This window comes from Oryzias melastigma, linkage group LG8 (assembly GCF_002922805.2).
Source record: "Oryzias melastigma strain HK-1 linkage group LG8, ASM292280v2, whole genome shotgun sequence".
Classification (NCBI taxonomy): domain Eukaryota; kingdom Metazoa; phylum Chordata; class Actinopteri; order Beloniformes; family Adrianichthyidae; genus Oryzias; species Oryzias melastigma.
This window is the reverse complement of record NC_050519.1, coordinates 23,631,194-23,650,631: the sequence shown is the minus strand read 5'-3', so window position 1 is coordinate 23,650,631 and position 19,438 is coordinate 23,631,194. Positions and strand designations below refer to the sequence as shown.

At 41.0% G+C, this 19,438-nt stretch overlaps 2 protein-coding genes across 2 annotated transcripts in view; both read left to right on the top strand.

The window, feature by feature from the left end:
- gspt1l (G1 to S phase transition 1, like) overlaps positions 1-3,022 on the top strand; it is a gene marked incomplete at its 5' end in the record, with an annotated part of 20,589 nt that extends 17,567 nt beyond the window's left edge. The window contains 1 exon segment of the mRNA XM_024290498.1: positions 2,511-3,022. Within this exon segment, the coding sequence (XP_024146266.1) occupies positions 2,511-2,563 (53 nt within the window). The 3' untranslated portion in view covers positions 2,564-3,022.
- Positions 3,023-4,978: 1,956 nt separating this feature from the next.
- gps1 (G protein pathway suppressor 1) lies at positions 4,979-17,173 on the top strand. The gene is made up of 14 exons (XM_024291391.2): positions 4,979-5,147; positions 9,011-9,103; positions 9,802-9,983; positions 10,387-10,551; positions 11,494-11,629; positions 12,553-12,630; positions 12,732-12,792; positions 13,050-13,135; positions 13,854-13,948; positions 14,010-14,115; positions 14,488-14,568; positions 14,668-14,805; positions 14,876-15,010; positions 16,940-17,173. The coding sequence occupies exons 1-14, from the start codon at positions 5,115-5,117 to the stop codon at positions 17,012-17,014; spliced, it is 1,464 nt and encodes a 487-aa protein (XP_024147159.1). The 5' UTR covers positions 4,979-5,114; the 3' UTR covers positions 17,015-17,173.
- Positions 17,174-19,438: the final 2,265 nt, after the last annotated feature.

The following is a 19,438-nucleotide window of genomic DNA, read 5'->3' as shown; positions in this document are numbered from 1 at the left end:
TCCGTGAAAAAAGAAAAAAGGAGACAGTCTGTCTATTGCCGCGCGTTACGTGTCACGCGGGGCTGAAAGAGGAGAGAAGGAGATACTGCACGTGCTCGTAACAGGGGGGCGGGGCTGAAAGAGGAGAGAAGGAGAGACTGCACGTTCTCGTAACAGGGGGGCGGGGCTGAAAGAGGAGAGAAGGAGAGACTGCGCGTGCTCGTAACAGCCGCGCACAGGGGGGCGGGGACTCGCTTGTGGTTCTGGAGTTGAGATGAGTTTGAGGGTTTTGTTAAAATATTAAGTTAGTAATATTAAGTTAAGGTGTATAAATCTGACGTCCTAAAGCTGTTTGCAATAAAGATTACTTTGACAAATAGAGTTATTTGATTTATATCGTTTTTAATATCGTTATTGCACAATAGGGCTGCCACGATTATTCGACTAATCGACGACTATTCGACTATTAAAATAGTCGACGAAAAATTTGGTCGTCGAAGCGTCGTTTTTTGTTTGTTTTTTCCCTTGTTTTGATCTTAAAACTACTGTTCGCGCGTTCTAATGTCGGGTCTGCCATTCTCTTTGTCACACATGCGCAGTGGTGCTAATGCGGTCAGCATAGTGATGTAACAGGAAGTTCTCAGTAGGCTCATAACAACACGCTAGCTCGAAGATGTGGGAAGCATAAGGAAAATAAAAGAGGAAAAAGTGTCAAATGTAATTTCTGCACAACAGAATTTGTGTTCCATGAGAGCACGATGGCGATAAATGATCACCTGAAGATGAAGCATGTTGAGACGGAGTTTGATCACGCTGAACAGAGAGCTTCGTCTAGCTAAGCTAACATCAGCGCTAACACAGCTAGCGCTGCCGCGGCTGTCATTACTGCGCTGTTTGGAGATGAACCAGAAGATCTGCAGGAGATCCGTGTCTACGGCGCTTCTGTCTGCATAATGAACGTTTCATAATCTACTCTCTTCTAACCAAACGCCGCGAGGACGGCACGTATTATGAGTTTACACTGGAAATGAACCGCTCGTCCAAGGCTTCATCCATATTCCGCGCCGGGATGACGTCGTTAGGTTCGAAGAGCGGATTATGAAACATTCACCGCGCAGACAGAGAGGCTGTGTGTCGGTACGGATCTGCAGCAGAGTTATGGAACGATTAAAAACTACGAGTCCCAGAAGTGAAGGAGCTCACCCAAAAGTCCAGAGCTAAGTTTACAAGTGTAGCATTACATTATCTGCATTAAGCTACAATTAAATGTAACTTAAAGTCACAAAACGACAACAAACAGCAAAACAACCACAACATTAAAGAAGTAACACAGATTTATGGGTTCTCCCCCAAACTGAACAATATGAAGTATCGGTCTGTGCATGTGCAGTGGATGTAGGTAGTGAAAGAATGAAAGTACTGATGTACATTCTAACATCTCCTGCTTTTCTCCCTTTTTAAAAAATATAAATTTCCCCCTTTTTATTTAATTTGTTTCTATGGGCATCCTCAGGTTTTATATGTATATCTTGAGTTCAAAGATGTTATTAGTGTTTTGCTTTAATAAATGGACCTCAGTGAGCAAATATTTTGAGTGTTTATATATCTGCAAATAGCTTTTGAAATACTTTGTACACATTTTATTAAGAATTTCAGGCTTTTAAAAGTTTTCTGTAGTTGATTCAGATTACCTCATTTGATTTAAGTCTTGTTTTAATGCCAGAAATAAATGAAGGAGAAAAGCTGCATGATTAATTAAAGGATTATTAAACTATTGTCTTTATTTTAGTTAGAATATAGCTTAAAGACCTCAAGTTTAAAGATAATGATGGTTAAGATGAGTGTTTTACATCCAGTCGCCGCACGAACGAAAAAAATAGTCGGAGATTAGTCGACTATTGAAATAATCGTTTGTGGCAGCCCTATTGCACAATATAAAAAAAAACTATATCACGACATGAAAATTCCCAAATCGCCCAGCCCTATTGCCTAATAAGTGAAGTTTCATGTCTGCTACTTCTTTTAGGGCTGTTCTCCACCACTACTGTGTCTCAAATGATCTGCTGCACTGTTTACTCAACCGGCTGTTTTAGTCTAACAACAACAAAATGTGGTCAGAGATCGCTGTATTTTCATCTGTTTTCATTCATTTACCAGCTCTGGCTATCAAGATCATTTCCCCGTTATGGCATCAATGACATTCTTAAAATTTCTATTTTGTTTTGGTTAAATAAATAAACTTAAACACATTTGTAAAAGTTTGATCAATCGAGGTTCCAGGACTCCATGTATCTGCCTGTGACGTATTTTGACAGTTTGTGAACAGGAGAAATGTATATTCAAGACAAAGAGAAGTCCTATTCAAAAGAGACATGTTAAATGTAAAACTAAAGGTTGTGTTCATGTTTTTTCTGCAACGTTGGGAACAAAATCTAAATGTATGCACAGCTGTTTCTTTCTGAATCCGTTTCTTTTTGACAGCTGTCTGTCTCCTCACATGTTGAGCTGATCTTCTGTCGTGTGTCTGACAGGTAAGACCATCGCCATCGGCAAAGTTCTGAAGCTGGTTGCAGAGCGGGACTGAAGCGTGATGCTGTGAGTCCATCACACCCACCCTCACTGCCACAGGTGGAGGCGGCGCTCACAGCCACGCCCCCCTGCGGCGTGCTGAAGGTCCAGAAAGGCAACGTGAGAGCTGTTTTTAACAAACAACGATGACGTCCTCAAGAGGCAGCTTTCTCATATTGAGAGCTCTGTAATGCCATTCGGGGTTATCCCATCCTCCATCCCCAACCCCACTCCTCTTCTTTTTTCTTGAAGATGATTTTTCTCTCATTTTTTCATAAATGACAATGACAGGAGGTATATTTGTGAACATGTGGACCAGTTGGTGATTTTCAGATGAAAACATGGAACCAAAATCTTCTCTGGGGTGTACATGTTTCCTTTGCTTTGTACCCAGATGTTTGTGTGGCATTCTGAGCGTGTTCAGATGAGATTCAAACAAACTATGACAATAAAAAGAGAAATTGGGGAAAAACTGCGACTGTTCCTCATTAGAGCGTGTCTGTTTTGGAGCTGAACTTTCTTCTGAGAATTTCTGCTTTGGTTTCTAAGCAAGGGCATGAATCGGAGGACTTCCCAGGTAAACAGCTGCGTTCTGTTCCCACAGCCAACATGACTCCTGTTCAGAGCTCTTCTGGTGTCAGGCTCTCCACTGCCAGCTGCTGGTTCTCCCATCGCACAGAGGAAGCCAACGTTAGAGCAGCTGATCCAGAACTCCCCTGACCTCTGCTTTGGAGCGACCAGGTGAACTCTGGTCTGTTCTCTAACTGATGAATTTCAGAAAAAAAGGAGAGGCCATTGTTTAAGCTTTGTGTCTGCTTCACTCGAGCGTTTCTACCTTTCTGTGACAACCAGCCGTCAACCACTGAATGTCCTGGGACAAAACTGAAAAAACATCCCAGCTTCTAAATCCATTTAACTGTAATTATCTTCTCCAACGTTTCTGGTCTTTGCCTGAACAATCTTAACTTAGTGTCCATATTATAACGCCAAATATGAATTATAGTTTCAAAGTCCAATAAATATAGAATAAGAATGAACTGAGTCTGTACAAAACCAACCAACTCTGGGTGGTGAAAGGTTTTTCAAAGCCTGTTGACTTAGACTTAGACTTAGACTTTGCTTTATTAATCCCTTTGAGATGGCACCCTTGGGGAAATTAAGTCTTTCAGCAGCTTACAGGGTATACATAATAAAAAAAAAATCTCACAATGTACAATGTACATATACATGATATACATATATACATGATACATGATATATACATGATATACATATGATGTACATATACATGAATGTTGAGATTTGTCATTCAAAAAATAAAATGTATTAATCAAACTATTCAAATTTACAAACGTTGTGCAAACCACATCTCTGTTCAGGAGAAGCTGATCCATCTGTCTCTAGAGCAGGGGTCTCAAACTCAATTCTGTCGGGGGCACTGGAGGCGGAGTCTGGGTGAGGCTGGGCCGCATCAGGATTTCCACAAGAAAACCATTGATAAAACATTCCAATGTTCTCAATTGTCTTTATTTTTAAAACAGTAATCTTTCATATGAAGACGCGGGGGCCGGAGATGGCCCGCGGGCCGCGGGCCGCGAGTTTGAGACCCCTGCCCTAAAGGGCCATCAAACTGTTAGTATCTGGTGTTCGATATCTCTTTATATCAGGGGTGTCCAAACCCAGTCCTCGAGGGCCGGTGTCCTACACGTTTTCCAGCTAACCTGCCATTGAAGCTCTATATTGAGAAACACACCTGATCCAGGTGATCAGCAGCAGATAAGACAGGATCTCTGGAAAACCAGCAGGAGACCAGTCAGAAGAACATGTTGTGACAGTAACATCTGTTTAACACAAGAGTTTGCTCAGCTGTTGGGCAGGACCACGTAAAAAGAAAAAAAAGGCTATTTTATTTTTATTTTATTCATACCTAAAAACACCAATACCAGTAGTCATTTATATTAGTAGCTATGACAACAATAACACATTATTTAAATAAAAAATAGCAGCTAAAGGATTAAATAAAACTTTGTGGCCCCTACGAAGTGGTCAGGGAGAAATTGACCCACATGGCTCTTTAGATGTTGAGGGTTGTGGACCCCTGTCTTAGGGCCATGTTTGTTTACTCTTTTAAAATTATAAAATTTTATACAAGAAAACATTTGTGCTGACAGGTTTCTTTAGGTTTTTATTTAACTTTTTTTTAATCTACAATGAGTGTGTTTGTGCGTTAGTGTGTTATTTATTTATTCAATTTTTATAAACTTTATTCAGAACACTTATACAACATACAGTACAGAACAAAGAACAGTATACTGTAACATTCATCAATTCAACATCAATCAAATCAAGCAAAGTAAAAACTCTATCGTGTTTTAGTGAGTGTGATCCCACTCCGGAACAGTAGGGGGTGGAATTGCACTTAACTGCTCAAACCGGAAAAGGAATCGGAGCTTAGAGGAAGCGGAAACAGTAGGAAGGAGAGGACGGTGGAAAAGGCGTATTTATACTTATTTCTTTTCCATTAACACTGTTACATCTCCTCAAGTAAATTAAAAGTAGCTGTCAGAATGCCTTTGCCCGTGCAAGTCTTTAACTTTCAGGTAGGTTATGACTCGAGCTGATTTTTATTAACTACCAGCAAACATCGCGGCTGACCCGGTAAACATCCAGGAACAGTTTGACAACAACTCCCAGAGTCAGAGGAATACTTCACACTTCTCACTAATGGTTTTGTATCATTTTTTGGACGACATCCACGTTCATGTATCTGCGCAGCTCGAATGCTGCAGCGTTAGGTTCTGATAGATGCCGTATTTGAAGTAATTCCCGCTCCTAAAAGCGGTCACTCCTGGACCGATGAAAGCCAGCAGCTGCTGCTTATTAGAACGGCCTTTTCAAATCGATGTCATCTCCTTACTTTTTTCTGCGTTAGGAACATGTCGCTTTAGGGATCCAGCCACTGACAACAGAAGGCCCGCTAGCCGCCGCTATCATGCTAACGTAGCTGCTAACAACAACACAAACATTTCAACTGGTCCCTCTCCTGTTATTCTGACAGAGACGAACCCGTGCCGTGCCGGTCAGAAGCTGACCTCAGCTGGGCTGGCTGGTTATGTCTGAACAATCTCTGAGTGCAGACGTTTCTGAGGGTTTTAATTCTCTTGTAATTTGAACATTGATTTCCGTGTAATTTGAATCATCAAAGTGAAAGACTTGTGGCAGAATCCTTAGACCAAAGTCACCGGAGGAATAACTGCACCAAACAGGAAAGTAAAGCCAAGAGAAGAAAACATTTAACCTCTGTCAAACTCGCGTTATACTCTTGAATGCGTCTACATAATAAAGCTTCTATGATCGCAGACATTTTAAATGACGACGTGCTTAATAAACAATTCTCAATTCTGATATTTTTCTGATCTTAATCTGAAGGTTTTCTTATTAGTTTAAAGAATCATGAAAGTTGAGTTTTTAACATGGTCTTCTAGCATTTCTCTCATGATGGACATTCTATAAAGAAAATATTAAAGTTGTTTCTGAGTATATCTTCAAATCATTGAATCAGGAGCAGAGGAAAAAGAAATGCCATTTGAAAAAGCTTGTGGTTGTTACAAACTACAATAAGGCCACATTCTCCCTGCTCTGCTCCGTTCTGATCATCTGCTGTCAGACAAATTGATCCATGAACGTCTGGTCTTCCCGAGCTGAGCTGGAATGTGGATCTAAACTGTATGATTTAGCTCTGATATTGTTCTCAGTTTTTGTTGCTCCAGTAATGATAGGTTGGGGCTGTAAACTAGCAGAGTGTGTAAATAAAGGGTTGATGGGAAATAAGAGCAAGCTTACTTTGCACCAACAGTTCCTCCCACAACTCGGAGGCAAATTTCTGATGAACTTTTGCTGCTCTGCAGAAACTATGACCTAGAAAAAACTTTTTCTTTTTTTAAGCTAAAAATGGTATAATCATGAAAAAACCTACTGGGAATGATTTTACAATAGAAAAAAAAATATTATTGGAGTGGGACTTTAAAGGCTGTGATTTATATCAGTGAATTAAACAATCAGTGAATCAGATGTTGCATTCATTTATTAATAAAATAGAGTTACTGGCTGAATTGAGACTCCAAGATAAAAAAAATACATATGTCTACAGTGTGACAGTAGTCTTTTTGTGCATTGTAGTCTATTTCTGATGCATTCTTCTCCTTTGCTGTAATGTTTGGAACATGACAATAGTTCAACATACTGATAAATGTAGTGTCTTAAAACCATCAGATTAGAAACTCGCCTCCTCTACTTTGGCAAATATTCTGCTGCAGTTCTTCCAACTCAGCTAGGTTAGGTTTTTGTTCCAGCGTTTATTTCAAAGCAGAAAGAATCTGTTCATGGTTCTCTCCTGCTTGTTTGGTGTTAATGGATTCATACTCTCAGTAATGATGCCACTGACTCACTTGAGCCGACACATGACAGAACAGTTCCTCACTGGAAGTGCCAGTGAGACTTTCTACATTCTCAGCTTGTTCTAGTTCTAATGTTTTCAAAAAGTTATTTTCAAACAATAATTTCAAGTAGCACCAGGTAATACACAAAATACATAATTAATTACAATGACTGTGAATCACAGATTACGAGGGTCTACATCACGTGTCAAAGTCAAGTCCCGGTCCTCCAGATCATTTTATTTTATTATTAATGACCCGATGTTATCTTGTGATCATTTGTAACTTGTATAATATTTACCAAATATATTTTATGGAGAGTAAAATATTGAAAGTTATTTAAGGTTTAAGTTGATTTATTCTGGAACAATATTCCTGCCTTTTTATTATTCATGATTATTTTTAAAAGTTACTGTTTTAAAGTTTTAATAAATTAGCAAATTGCCTTTACTAAGATTTTTTAGGCAGTTGTGGAGTTTAGCTAACATTTACATAGCCGGTTTGGCTAATTAAGCTTTTTTCAGTTTTTTAGTATATTTTGAAGTTTAGCTACTTTCTCAGCTACATGCTAGCTAACTTAAGTTGTTTTTTAGGATAATTTGGCATTTAGCCAATATTTTAGTTGTTATCAGCTTCAACATTTTCTACTTTCAGCTTCAGTGTTTTCAGCTATCAATTTCAGCATCTTCTGCTATCAGCACTAGCATCTTCAGTGGCCAAATTCAGCTTACAGTATTGATTTACCTGGACTAATACTAGCATTACTGCAGGTGATGCTATATATCTAGTTCATAATTATGTTAAAACGTTATGGTTTTAAATAAAAAAAGTAGTTTTATGGAGAGAGCAAGCCCCCCTCCTTCCGTGTTCCATATAGGAAGTACCACTGGGTTGCAAAAAGGCCAAAGTCCCATCGACTTCCATTGAGAAACAGACAGTTATTTCTCAGTCATTTTATATGTCAGAATAATCATTCTTCCTCTGCTGCTTTCTGATTAACTTCTTTTTTCTAATCCTAATTTTTTTTAAAGATTTTTTCCCATTATCACAAGTTATTAGAGTTATAAATTGACCAATCAGATGGCTCAATAATCGTTTGTGGGTCTGACGTCTAACGTCTGGGGGGTTTGAGTGACAGATGACGGGTAGCCAATGGGAGCAGACTTCATCAATGGGTCCGTGAAGACCTTTTAACACCTACTTTACAATTCAACAATGTACCAATCATTGTCCTACTGTTGTTTTCCTCAATGGAATGTACCGATGCAGCAGTTTAAAACAACAAGAGGAGCATGCTGTCGACATTTTTAGATGAGGATTTACTCTGTAGAAATAGATTTCACTCTGAGGTTATGTGCTTTGGACTTTTTTGTTTGTTTAACGTTCGTTTTTCTTTATTTCTCTGTTTTGATTGTAGCTTATAAATTCTAAGTTGCGTATATGCGCATAAAACCACCAACCAAAGATTTATTTTCGCCGCACTTTTCCAGCTTCAGCCTGAATTAGACGCAGCCGTCTGAGGAGTGCGAGACAGACTTGAAAGGACCTGGTCGTATTTTCAAACAGAAAAAAGATCCAGCTGTTCACTTGTTAGGATGGTTATTTATTTTAAATACCGGTGAACGCACTTCTCATGTGCATCTGATCAGACTCTAACCTGGAAGAGTGTGAAGAGACAGGGGACACGCGAGGGGGTCAGCGACGTCACCCAAATGCTCCTTTTATCTCGACAAAAAGGAATAAATGTTAGTAAATGCATTTCCAATGGGGGACCTCAGTGCTCGCTCGGTCCATTATTTTTACAGTCTATGTGTTCACCCCGTGACCTAAGGTGTGTTTTGGATTTTGGCCCCTTGTGTGATTGAGTTTGACACCCCTGGTCTACATGAATAAACCTCTGGTTCCCTCAAGGGAAAGGGTTTTGTAAGACCAGTACAATGCAGTACACATACTTTCTGCTTTAGAATGAAAGGACAACTAGACCCACCTGTGTGGGTCACACCCATGTGTCTGTTGTGTCTCCTCAGGGATCTGTGGAACCCATGCAGATTGATGCAGATCCTCAAGAAGACCAGCAAAATGCTCAAGATATCAACTATATTGTGGAGAACCCGACTCTGGTGTGTGTCTCGCATGTGTGCTCCTGGATTGTAGCAGCAGCAGCTCTGATGGAAATGTACTTTGTCAGGATATTTAGTCAGCAGCAGCACTGTCTAAACCATTCTTTAAACAAAAGCAAAAAAACAAACTAACTAACCTAGAAATGATGATACACTACTTGTTTGAGTTACTTGCTTTCATTTTACTACTGAAAAATCTGCAAACAAATCAAAGTTTCATATTGAATTTATATGGAATTGCATTTCTGTTTTCCGTGTGTTTTGGTGGGGTTTTTAATTTTGATGTTCCAACCTTCACTTTTTTACCTTAAATTTCCATTTTAGGACATGAGGTTTGTCAGGCTGTAGGTTATAGTGATGACAGAGAAGCCAGTTTACCAGATATTATAGTACCATTTCTTCTAACTCTTACTCAGACTCATGTTAGAAAGTGGTTTCATTTCCAAGCCAGCCTACATGGAGAGCGTGTGTGAGACGTGGAGATGAACGCTGGCTCTTCTACAGGAAATGGACTGTCTACACAGTCTTTTCCTCTATTTTAACAAACATTTCAGAGCAGGTGTTTCTAGAGATGTACAAAGTCTTAATATCAAATTTTCTACTTTGACTATCTAACGAGTAAGCTATGATTCAGGAGCGATTTTCATACTTGTTTAAACGGAAACAGAACTGTCTTGGCTGTGTGTCTCCTGCTGCAGGATCTGGAGCAACATGCAACCAGCTACAGCGGGTTGATGCGAATCGAGAGGCTTCAGTTCATAGCGGAGCACTGTCCCCAGCTCAGAGTGGAGGCGCTGAAAATGGCGCTCACCTTTGTGCAGAGGACTTTCAACGTTGATGCTTATGAGGAAATCCATCGCAAACTGACAGAGGCCACACGGTATCTGAGAACTCTAGACACTAGGGCATTCTAGATGCAAAAGGTTTTTCAAATAAGTCTTAATATTTAATCTGCTTCTTTAAAACTTCACAGTTTCATCATCTTATTATTCCAGTTTCTTTTAACTCCCGATTCAGCTCTGGGCTCCTTCATTCAGTGTTGTAACCCTTTAAGGCAGTGGTGCTCATTACATTCTGACAGTATATTGTGGGCCATCAAAAATATTTACATGTGTGTATATATATATATATATATATATTTCTGAGCTTGTTGTCTCAAAAGTCGCTCACATGCTAAAGATGTGTGATCATCCTAGCTTAAATGCATTTAAATACCTTTAAAGCTGTAGTAGTATTTCCCTGAAATCTTGAAGAAAATTCTCAAGTCTTTCCTTCTTCTTCAGGGATCTGCAGGATGTACCTGACACAGTGCCGGATGGCGGAGCGGCTCCTCCTCCACTGGACTCGGCCTGGGCTGAATCTACTAGGAAAAAAGCTTTGCTAAAACTGGAAAAGCTGGACACGGACCTGAAGAACTACAAAGGCAACTCCATTAAAGAGAGCATCAGGTGTGGAAGCATGAGCTACACCTAGCAGCTACTCTAATCACACAGAACTCGCCCTGAGAACCTGAGAGATGCTGTCACCCTCCATGTAGATCATCAGGACGTGGCTTTTCTTCTGCCTTTTTCTTTATTTTGTTAAAGATTCATCTTTTGTGTTCATAGAAATAAATGATTTCAGAAATGATGACAGCAGAGGAAGAGCTGTTGTGAGAATATAGAGTGGTGCTCTTATTGTTTGTGGGTTTTCCACTTGGACTCGGTGGATGTTGGCGTGCTTGTAGGCCTCTAGACTAAATGTTTGCTCTGGTTGTGGTGCAAACCTCATGAATCCTGCTCCAGGCTTTTTCTTTCACTGCTCTATTCTGATATATTAAAGAATTGGAGTCATCAAATTCTGGCCGGGCACAAACTACAATTATTCATTTCGCCCCCATGGGCTGCACGGTGGTGCAGTGGTTGGCGCTCTTGCCTGGTTCGAGTCCTGGCTGTAGGATCTGAACCAGAACCACCAATGGGGACCTTTCTGTGTGGAGTTCGCATGTTCTCCCCGTGCATGTGTGGGTTTTCTCTGGGGACTCCGGCATCTAAATCTATTACCTGGATCAGGTGTGTTTGGCTAATAAGAAACTTCAATGGCAGCTTGGTTGGAAAACATGTAGGACACCGGCCCTCGAGGCCTGGAGTCTGACACCCTTCATCTAGATTGTCTCTAGGTGTACATGGGTGTGTGAATGAGGCGCTGCGACAGACTAGTGACCCATCCAGAGTGAGTCCGGCTTTTGCCCAGAAGTGGCCAGGTTAGACTCCGGGAACCCCGTGACCCCAGTTTAGAAAATGGATGGGTTATTCTTTTTCAATGGTTGGCATTTACATGAATTAAAAAGGACGCTATCCATATGTCATGTGTGGACCTAGCATTACACTTTGCATCTTCTCTCTCTCCAGGAGGGGCCACGATGATTTGGGAGATCATTATCTGGACTGTGGGGACCTCAGCAATGCTCTGAAATGCTACTCCCGGGCCAGAGACTACTGCACCAGTGCTAAGCACGTAATCAACATGTGCCTGAATGTCATTAAGGTACAGCAGGAGGAAACCTCTCCGGTTTTATTGTGTTTTCATGTCAGTTTGTGTGACTGCAGGTCAGAAAGTCCAAATGCACGATTCAAACGGGCTTCAGTGGGCTCCTGGGGGGGCTTTGCTGCAGCTCATAATCAGTATTAGTAATCAGCTCAGAAATTCTATGGTGGCCCCGAAGTGCAAATCACACCAACAAATAATTCAACGAACAAACGCATTAAAGATCTCTGCAACAGTTGTTGTTTCCTTTAAAAAAAGCAACAACAAAAAGTTATTTACAGAAACCAAAATGAAACTAAGAATAAACCGCAGAAGTAGATACTATGGGATATCGCTGATTTGAACTGAAGGTTCTTTGGCATGACTGGATCCTGGATATGCTCCGTACTAATAAAACTTTAAAACCGGAGCGCCAGTGTTTATGTTTTTTGATTTACTGTAACTTTTCAGCTGTTACCATGATAACTCGTCGAGCCGTTTTTCTCTTTCAGAATCTGCTGGAATGATCGTGTTAATGGTTGAAAAGTTACAGCATGTTAAAGATTTTGTATTTATTTGTGTTTAAGCGTCACCGGTGACTCCTCAGGTGTTAAAGGGTTAATTAGGAAAAAGCTCAAACATCATCCTATCAGTGAAGTCCCATAGTTCCTGACTTTTCCAGTGTCTTCTTTTTTATCCTTCATTTTGCTTTCTGGAAATGACTCTTGTTTTCTGAAACATTTCATTTTTATTTTGCTCATGTTTCTTTGGAATGATGCTGCTGGATTTAGTTTTGATTTCTACATTGTAATGTTGTTTTTTTGTTTAGCTGTCACAATAGTTCTCTGTGATATGGTTTTGCGCGGAGTCAAATAGAAGAAATGCGTGTTTTGAGGAGTGAAGCATCAGAAGACATCCTGCCTCTTTTCTTTTGTGCCCCTCAGGTGAGTGTTTACCTGCAGAACTGGTCACATGTACTGAGCTACGTGAACAAGGCGGAGTCCACCCCAGAAATAGCAGAGGTAGGAGCCAGACACCTGTTGCCACGTGCAGGTTTTTCTGTTCATTTCCCAGACGAGTTGAGTGCTTTTGTGTGAAACTGCTGCTGCTTCCTTCACTGCAGCAAAGAGGAGAACGAGATGGTCAGAACCAAGCTGTCCTCACCAAGTTAAAGTGTGCAGCAGGTATGATGCTCACCTTGCTGTCACTGTACTGACAGGAGAAACACCTCTAACATGGACTGAACCTCCCCTCTCTGAGGATGTTTGGTTTAGAATCTAATTATTTTATTGTTAATCGAGGTTTTTATATTTTACTGATCTGAAAAATGATTGAAACAGTGATTCTACAACCATGACACGACCTGATCATGTGATCATGCTCTGTCCTCCTCGTGTTGATGGAGGGAAGCATCATTCAATGGATTTCTTTTGTTTTTCAGGACTGGCTGAGTTGGCCTCACGCAAATACAAACCGGCAGCCAAATGCTTCCTCCAGGCTTCTTTTGACCACTGTGACTGTCCAGAGGTCAGCTGTCACACACCAGCACAGACGCTGGCTCTGCCACTGACAGACACTCATTCACTCACACAGATCGGTCCAATAGGTCATGAGCCACTTTGATATGTACTGTGGTAAAACAGGATGTTACCTTAAAGGGGACGTTTGGAAAAAAAACGAAACTTTTAGCGCTTCCTGTAATGGAAATGGACAAATCAATCTGAACTCCAGAGTTTTTAAAAACGGGAATATTTCCATGACAGTTAAAAGATGGATAAGAAAAATAGTTCTTTGTATCAGCAAGAATATAATCTAAATGCCAACATAAAGCTGATCATCTGAGATGACTGTGACCTGGAGGAATGTCTGCATATTTAGAAACACTCTTAAGAAAAATTCCTCAGATAAAGCAGCAAAACAAATCCAGATGTTTAGTCTGAAAAACCTCATAACAGCTTCAATTAGTTCCTTTTTAAAGTCATTCTCTAAAATCCAATTCTCCTTCTAGCTTTAAACTTATTGATTTCATTGGGTTTGTGTAGTTTTTTAGAACCAAACCCGCCTTCAGCTGCTGGAAATGTTGCTTTCACTTAGAATTGGGTTTAGACAGATGAACTAGAAGATTTCATTCACCCTGTGTTAACCCTGTTGACCTCCATTCTGGATTTGCTTGTACATTCCACAATTAAAATGGTAAAAAAAGACATGCTTTTTGTGGGGTGCATTAAAGTTTGTGTTTGTGTAGTTGCTGTCACCCAGTAATGTTGCCGTGTACGGAGGCCTGTGCGCTTTGGCCACATTTGACCGACAAGAACTCCAGAGGAACGTCATCTCCAGCAGGTAGGCCGCTGCGCCAAAACTCCAGAGGAAAATATTTGGATGTAATTATCTTTTCTTTCAGCTCGTTTAAGTTATTCCTGGAGTTGGAACCTCAGATCCGGGACATCATTTTCAAGTTCTATGAATCCAAATATGCTTCCTGTCTGAAGTTGCTGGATGAGATGAAGGTTGGTCTTTGCTTTAAGACAAAGAAACCCATCCCCGTCCGTCGTGTGCGTTCTCCTAGTCTCATTAAGGTGACACTGGTGACAGCTGTTTGAGTCACAGCAAACACAGCAGAAAGTTTTAAAGTTGAGTCATGAAGCTTAAGTGCTGCCTACAGTCTTCACTGTCCTCTCAGATGTCACAATGACAGTGAAAGTTCTCGTTTCTTCTCCATTTCAAGACTACATCAGCTGAACGAATGAGAACCTTCACTGTCAGCTGAATTCTCTGTTCAGGTTAAAATGAAGCAGTTTGTCCTGTAAAAACTTTCACAGCATAAAAGAATACTTGGAGATCAAATGTTTCAAGTTAAGTGATTGTTTTTTGTTCCCTAGGATAATCTGCTGTTGGACATGTACCTGGCCCCTCACATCAAGACTCTTTACAGTCAGATAAGAAACAGAGCTCTCATTCAGGTGAGGCCCGGCTTCAGGCCTTCTGCAGCTGAACGTGGTTCATACCGTCGCTCACACAGAGGAATGGCTGCCTGAGTGTCTGCCTGTGTCTGTGTCCAGTATTTCAGCCCATACGTGTCTGCAGACATGACCAAGATGGCTCAGGCCTTCAACACCACCGTCGCAGCTCTGGAAGACGAGCTCACCCAGCTCATACTGGAGGGGCTCGTCAATGCTCGAATCGACTCTCATAGCAAGGTGAAACTCATCCCAGCTCACACAGGGTTTGACAGAACACTTCCAGACACTCACTGTGACACGCTGACAGATCCTCTACGCGAGGGACGTGGACCAGAGGAGCACCACCTTTGAGAAATCCCTCCACATGGGCAAAGAGTTTCAGAGACGAGCCAAGGCCATGATCCTTCGAGCTGCTGTGCTGCGGAACCAAATCCATGTAAAGGTAGATGCAGACAGAAACCTGTGATTAGGGATGGTATTGATAAGACTTTATCCATACTCCTCTTATCAATACTTCCTAACGATCTGGTATTATTGTTACTTTTCTGTTTGAGAACGAAGAGGAAGAGGATAAATAACAAACTATGAACATAAAAACCTTTTATTTTGGAACAAATGAAAGCACAATATAGTAATTTAACATCCTTTGCAACAGTACATAAAATAATGAATGAATATTAATGTGTCTTTGCAATAATAACTCACACTTAAAGTAAAAAAAAGGGCAAAGCTACAATTTAGAACTAGAATGCAGAGAATATCAATTAGCCTCCTCACTTCAAAGAACAATAACAGTGGAAATAAAAATGCACAATGTTGTTTTTTAATTATTTTACATTTTGTGGGATCATTCATCATTATTGAGGAACAATCTGAGCGTTCAGCCTGTTAATATTATATGATCATTGTTTTTTACAGTGCTGACATCCATATTCTAGGTCCTCCTGTTTGTTTAAATTCCCTGCACTTATCTTTATTACACAACACTTGAGTCATGTGATCCATGTGTACTGTTAGCATACCCGCACAGTGCTAGACGTCTCACTTGGATGGTTAAACTCTGCGCTTTTCTCAGCTAGAATCTGGTGTATGTTAGCGTGGTGTTTGGACAGGTAACTGCTGTTACAGCCACGTTTTAGTTAGTGTTCCCGGGGGGTCTTAAAGTCTTAAAGCCTTGACTTAGATCATTTGGAAATAAAAAAACATGAAAAAGTCTTACATTTTGATATCTGAACATTTTGATCTAAAAAAGGTGCTGTTAACATGTTTTCCGTATGCCTTTTCTGGTCTCAAGTTTTTTTTTTAACTCCGATTATATAAGTAAAGCACCTTTAACATCACGCTGGATGCCAACTGCTTATTAAAAAAAGAAGACGAAGGAGGGAGCACCGCTTCAGCCTTGTGCCACTTGTGACACAGCGTAAAGTACAAGGAGGAGAGGCTGAAAGACGACTGGTACGGTCCGGTACTGCGTACGGGTACACGATCTGGCGGAGGAACACACAGCTGTGTCCGTATTTCCTGCTTCAAGTTTCATACCAAAGCAGCTACAGGCTGATGCCGCTAAAACTGAACCAGAATGAACTTCATCTCATCATTTTAGCATCTCTGGAGGGAAAAGAAGTGAAGAGAGGAATCGTTTGACCGCTAATTACCCTGAACGATGGGAATCAACTCGTGGTCGGCTGGGAACTGTTTTTTTTTCTCTCCTCTCTCCGCTGAGTTTATACGTTCATATAAAAGTTTAAACAAGTTTAAACCACTTCAGATACAAATATCACAGGAGTTAACACCTGGTCCAAGGGGAGTACCTCCATGAAAACATAAGAGTAGACAGACTGCCGCGCGCCACGTGCACGGAGCTGAGCGGGGGTGATAGGGGAGAGAAGAGGCTGCGCGTGCTCGTAACGGCCGCACGCAGGGGGGCGGGGGGCATCAATATCTAAGAATAATGTTTGTTGATTCAACAGAAGACAGTTGTATCCAGTATCAGAGGATGCAGACACAGTCCTGTTCAGAGATGGATGCTCCTGTTGGAGAAACAGCAGTGAAATCACTGCTATAGGATCCTCTTTATAGGAAACTTCAGTTTTTCTTCTCATCTTCTTTAACCCTCGTACTTTCTTCTGGGGTCCAGATGACCCCACCCTTTCACTGATGTGTGACCCCTCCCATGACAAAGATGGACAGGATTTCATGTCTGCCACAGACACCAGAGAAGATAAAAATCTTTGAATGAAGCAGTTCAGTGCGCTGTCTTGTGGGTCCAGATGACCCACTCTAATGTAAACATGTCTAGGATAGCACAAGGGTTTCAGGAGCTATAAGTGGAAACGAGTCGTGAGCTCTTGTCTTTACTCTTCTGTCTCAGTCTCCCCCCCGAGAAGGGAGCCAGGGGGAGTTGACTCCAGCCAACAGCCAAACCCGGATGAGCACCAACATGTGAGGAGGACGCTGCCTTCAGATGAGAAGATCCCTTCAGCCACATCACACTGCAGCTGTCTGAACCGAGCCGGCTCAGGAGTTTGATGTTCACGGGTTAGATTGTCATGTGACGTGATGTGGAGATCAGACCCTTCAGAATAAAAGCTGAGCATGAGCTGCAGATGTGTTGAAAATGCATGTTGCTGTTCAAACTCATATCCACTAAGGTTTTAAAATAAAATAGCAACTGCTGCACACCCTTTGTCTGATTTTCATTTTAAGGATAGGACATTTCTAGAATGTGTAGCTTTATTTTGAACTAATATTAGAGCAGGGTCTGCTCCTTGAGTTTCCCTCTAACAGGAAACAAACTGTTCAGATGTTTTCTTAAAGTGAGCAGAGCGTAATGTCAGACACACAAACAGCAACAACAGCCACTCGTTATTTGTCCTACTGTGTACTATTGTAACAAAAATATTCTAGTTCAGAAATAAACATAAATGTTTCAGCTCTCGTTCCAAATAAATGAGACGCCACATAGAGTAGAGACGGCGTGCAGCCAGGGCGGCTCACTGGTTAGCACGCCATGCTCTGAACTTGAGCCTTAGCAGATGCAACCACAACTAATGGCCACAAGGGACGTTTTCTGACATAGGAGAACCTTTATGAACGAGGTAAAACTCCTTGAACAGTATGTTGACTCTGGACTCAAGTCATTCAGCTGCTGTTTAGTGATTTGGAGGAACTCTTTCCTATTTTGCGGCTCCGTTTCTTGTCCAAAGTGTTGTTCAGGAGGACATGGCGGTCGGGGACGATTCTGCACTGAGGTGAGTGTTTGTGGAGCAGAAAAGCACCCCCCCTGCTCCGTGTCCTGCAGGAAGGACAGCAGCACCGTCACAGGCTGAATCCAGCTGGTTGTTGGAGAGGTTGCTCTCAGACAGCTGTCCTCTGTGAGGCTTTGGCTGAGGGGAGTGGAGTCCCACAGTGAAGATGAGGGATACTTTTTGTTAAAGGTTGCAGGCCTCTCTGAGGAGGGATCAAACTGAAAGAGGATTCTTGCTTATAGGAGAACATGAATTATTAGACAGAAGATACCTTTGAAACCACATGGACAATTTCTCATTTATGACCAAGCATGTAAATGCACATAGAGTACTTGTGCTCATTGTGATCCAAACTGCACACACTGATTTAAATATTTGTTCAGATACTGTTGGTATTTTCCAAAACTGACTGGGTGAGTTTGTCAAACCCCACATGTGTAAAACACAAGACAGAAAGAAAGGGTTTAAATGGTGGAGAATTCCAAAACACAATACCTAAAGATTTCATGTACTAAAAGAGTCGATGTTATCCTTACAGGGAGGACAGGCTTTTGCGTCTGCCTGCAGAAACTTTGTACCTTCTGGGAGAACTGTTGATATCATCGTTTAAAAAGTAAATGAAATAATATTGAATGAATCACTCATTCTGTTCTAAAGAAACCTAATTGGAGGCTTTAGAGCATAGGTTAAAGCATGGATCTAAAGGGGGGCCAGCGGGCTAAATTTGGCACGCCAAGTCGTGGCTGCAGAAGCCACAGAGTGTTTAGCCGTCCCCATCAATGCTCTATAGCAGGGGTGTCGAACAGAATCGCACAGAGGGCCAAAATCCAAAAAACACATTAGATCATGGGCCAAACAGGAAAAAATGTATTAAACACATAAAAAACGAATTCTTAAAACTTTTAAACTTGGAAAAAACGGATTTTGAACATTAATATGAGTATAAACAGAATTATTATTGTAGAACAAATAACCTTAAACCTTAAATAACTTTCAGTATTTTACTCTCCATAATAATATTTTCTGTCAAAGCTATACAAGTTAGAAATAAAGTAAATTTCAAAAGAAAAAAAAACACTCAAATATATTTACTTTTGAGGTCTGAACCCTGACTGAAAATCTTCAAAGTGATTGTTGTCCTGTAGGTGGCACTGCAGCTGCTTTACTACAACTCTTTCTAGGATTTTAGATATGAATGGGAGATTAGATATTGGTCTATAGTTGGCTAGAATGTCAGGATCCAGGCTGGGTTTTTTTAAAAGAGGTTTAACAACAGCATATTTAAAAGACTGAGGCACATAACCAGTCTCTAGAGAGGTATTTATTATGGTTAATATGGATTCACTAATAAGGGGGAAGATTTCTTTAAAAAGTTTAGTGGGGATTGGGTCTAAGAGACAAGTGGAGGTTTTAGAAGACGTAATAACTGATGCTATTTCTGCACAGCATTTGAAACTGATCTGAGAACCAGAGAGGTGAAAATGGCTGACCTGACACTTGTTTGTTCACCTTTCTACACATCCTGTCAGGGGTTGCCACAGAGAATCTGCTTTCACTGAGTCTTACAGGTGGTTTGGATGTCCTCCCTGATGCTGCATTCTCACTGAATGCGAATTTCATGG